Below are 2510 nucleotides of genomic sequence, written 5' to 3'. Positions count from 1 at the left end.
AACCTGCTCACTGCAGCGGTAACATCCTGGACTGGATTCTCTCATGCAGGATGGAGGTTTCTGATCTGACTGTCTCTCCTGTCACATGTGTGGTGTCACATCAGTTAATTAAGTTCAGATCTTCATCCTCCAGGAGCTTCAGTCTGTCCTCTTGTCTCTCTCTCCGTCTCTGAGTCTGTCCTCTTTCCAGGTCTCCATGGTGGAGAGGAGGTTGGTCATGTGGCTCAGCTTTTATCTGTTTTGTGACACCTGAAAATTCCTTGATGTCCTCCCACATCCACTTTCTTCATGGATTCATAGATTCCTCATAGATTGTAAACATATTATGTTTGTGAACAACAGATCCAGGAAATGTTTGGCAAAGCAAACAACAAACAGTTCCACTGAATCTTGAATCCAAAACGGTCAAGGCTGGAGACGTAGTCAGAGACACAAAGCAAAGGTGATGACCAGGGATGTGGAGGACAGGCAAGGTGAGGGACAGGTGAGGTCAATACCAGGAAAGCAATGCAAAGAACAATGCTGGAGAGTCTTACATGAAGGGGAAGAACAATCTGGCAATGAGTGAGTGGAAGAGAGCGGCTTAAGTATTGTACTGATTGGTGATGAGTCCCAGGTGTGCGTCAGGTGATTGAACAGGTGGGCGTGGTTGAATGTTGAAGAGTGCTGGCTGAGTAGGTGAGCAGATGAGAGGCAGAGTGGCAGCAAACAGTTTTAACAGTTTCATGAAAATAAGCAAAGACTGAGTTCAGATGAGGCAGAGTCGGTTGTACTGAGCTTGAGCGCTGACAGGTCCAAGTTCTCTGTGAGAGTAGACAGACAGACAGGGCATGGATGATAACAGGTGAGGGCCAGGCAGCTGAGCACAAACAGGACAAAAACAGTCAGAAAGGCAGATGGACAGGCAAGACAAAAGACTGATAAGAGTACTGAACAAGATGTTTAGGTCTGGTCGTTACCACGAAGCAAAGCAGACAATACGATGAGTATTTATTGAAACCCTGGTGCTTATATACTGAGTGAGCAGGTGAGTTTTGATTGATTGATTGCCGCAGGCGTGTTCAAGAGGCCGAGCCCAACCTGCCAGCCACGCCCTGCAGCAACACAGACACAGACTTGACTGACAAGTGACAGACAGACAAGAGACAAGACCTTTAATGTCTGAATGATCGTCAAGATGATGAACTGATGCAGCTTGCCAGCAGGGGACGCCATTTGTCTGTGAATGAAACCAAAGTCATGTGGAACAAGATAAACGTAAAACAGGAATGTTGACAATAAAGAGAAACAATTTAAAAAGTCCTGAATTCCAAACTTTGGAAGCGACCTCGTCTGAATAAAAGGCTGAATGATGGTCAAGATGATGAAGTGTGGCTCCACCTCACCTCTGCTGTGTCTGTTTCACATGAACAGGTGTGTGTTTGCCTTCTTCACTATATTTGCATGACTTTGATGCATCACTGCTCCTCACACTTTAAGTTCTTGTGTCACAGAGAGTCTGAACTGTTTTCATGCACTCACACTGAAAACTGCATCAGGATGATGTTGCCAATAACTCTGATTGTCATGTTGGGTTTTCTGAGTCAGGGTGAGAGATTTTCAACATGTTCAGAGTAAATTCAGTCACTTCTCTCGTCTTCACTTTTGCTTTGAACATGTTTGTTGTTGTCTTCTTTTAAAACCTGAGCTGCTGCTTCAGATGCCTTTAAACATGTTTTTCTTTCCCCATTTCAGAGTCTTCTGCCAACAAGTTTCTGACTCAGACTGACAAATTCAAGTCTGTTAGTCTTGGAGGGACTGTGACCATCAGCGCCACAGGGAGTTCAGACATTGATGATGATCTCAGTTGGTACCTTCAGAAACCTGGACAGGTTCCCAAACTTCTCATATATGATGCCTCAAGTCGCTTCTCGGGAACTCCGTCTCGATTCAGTGGCAGTAGATCTGGTTCTCACTACACTCTGACCATCAGTGGTGTTCAGGTTGAAGATGCTGGAGATTACTACTGTCTTGGCTACCATGGTAGTGGAGTGTTCACACAGTGATTCAGAGCCGTACAAAAACCTCCTTCAGTTTGACTGAAGAGAAAACGGCCTGCTGCTGGTGCAGAGGGTCGATGAAGAGACTGATGATGAGGATAACTGGTCCAGTGAACACAACACAAGAGTCATCAAGCAGAACCACAATGAATCTAAATAAAACTGAAACAAGCTCACAGACAGTTTCTAAAATGCTGCTTTAAGTTAAAATGCTGAATTAAACTTCAACAACAAAACAGTTGTTAGAAAATAATCACTGATTGCCACAAACATTCAACAGGAATAAGACTAACAGTTTTATATTAAGAAGCATAAAACATCTGCTTTTACAGCTACATTCAAACAATTTAATCCACGTTGCCTTGAGTGTGTTGAGAGCAGAGAGATGATTTCCATACAGAGGAGGCTTTGCATGGTCAGCTGATCCTCCAGTGAACTGAGAAGGTTTATAGTCCTGTGAGTTCCACACTG

General features: G+C 44.1%; 1 gene segment (V, D, J or C); it reads left to right on the top strand.

Annotated features, from left to right (window-relative positions):
• Positions 1-445: 445 nt before the first annotated feature.
• Positions 446-2045, top strand: LOC139341865 (Ig kappa chain V region 3547-like). The segment is given in 2 exon segments: positions 446-473; positions 1735-2045. Coding segments are annotated over 2 exon segments (339 nt in total).
• Positions 2046-2510: the final 465 nt, after the last annotated feature.

The sequence above is a fragment of the Chaetodon trifascialis genome, chromosome 14 (genome assembly GCF_039877785.1).
Source record: "Chaetodon trifascialis isolate fChaTrf1 chromosome 14, fChaTrf1.hap1, whole genome shotgun sequence".
Taxonomy (NCBI): domain Eukaryota; kingdom Metazoa; phylum Chordata; class Actinopteri; order Chaetodontiformes; family Chaetodontidae; genus Chaetodon; species Chaetodon trifascialis.
Note: the sequence above shows the minus strand (reverse complement) of the source record. Positions and strands in the feature narration are given on the sequence as shown.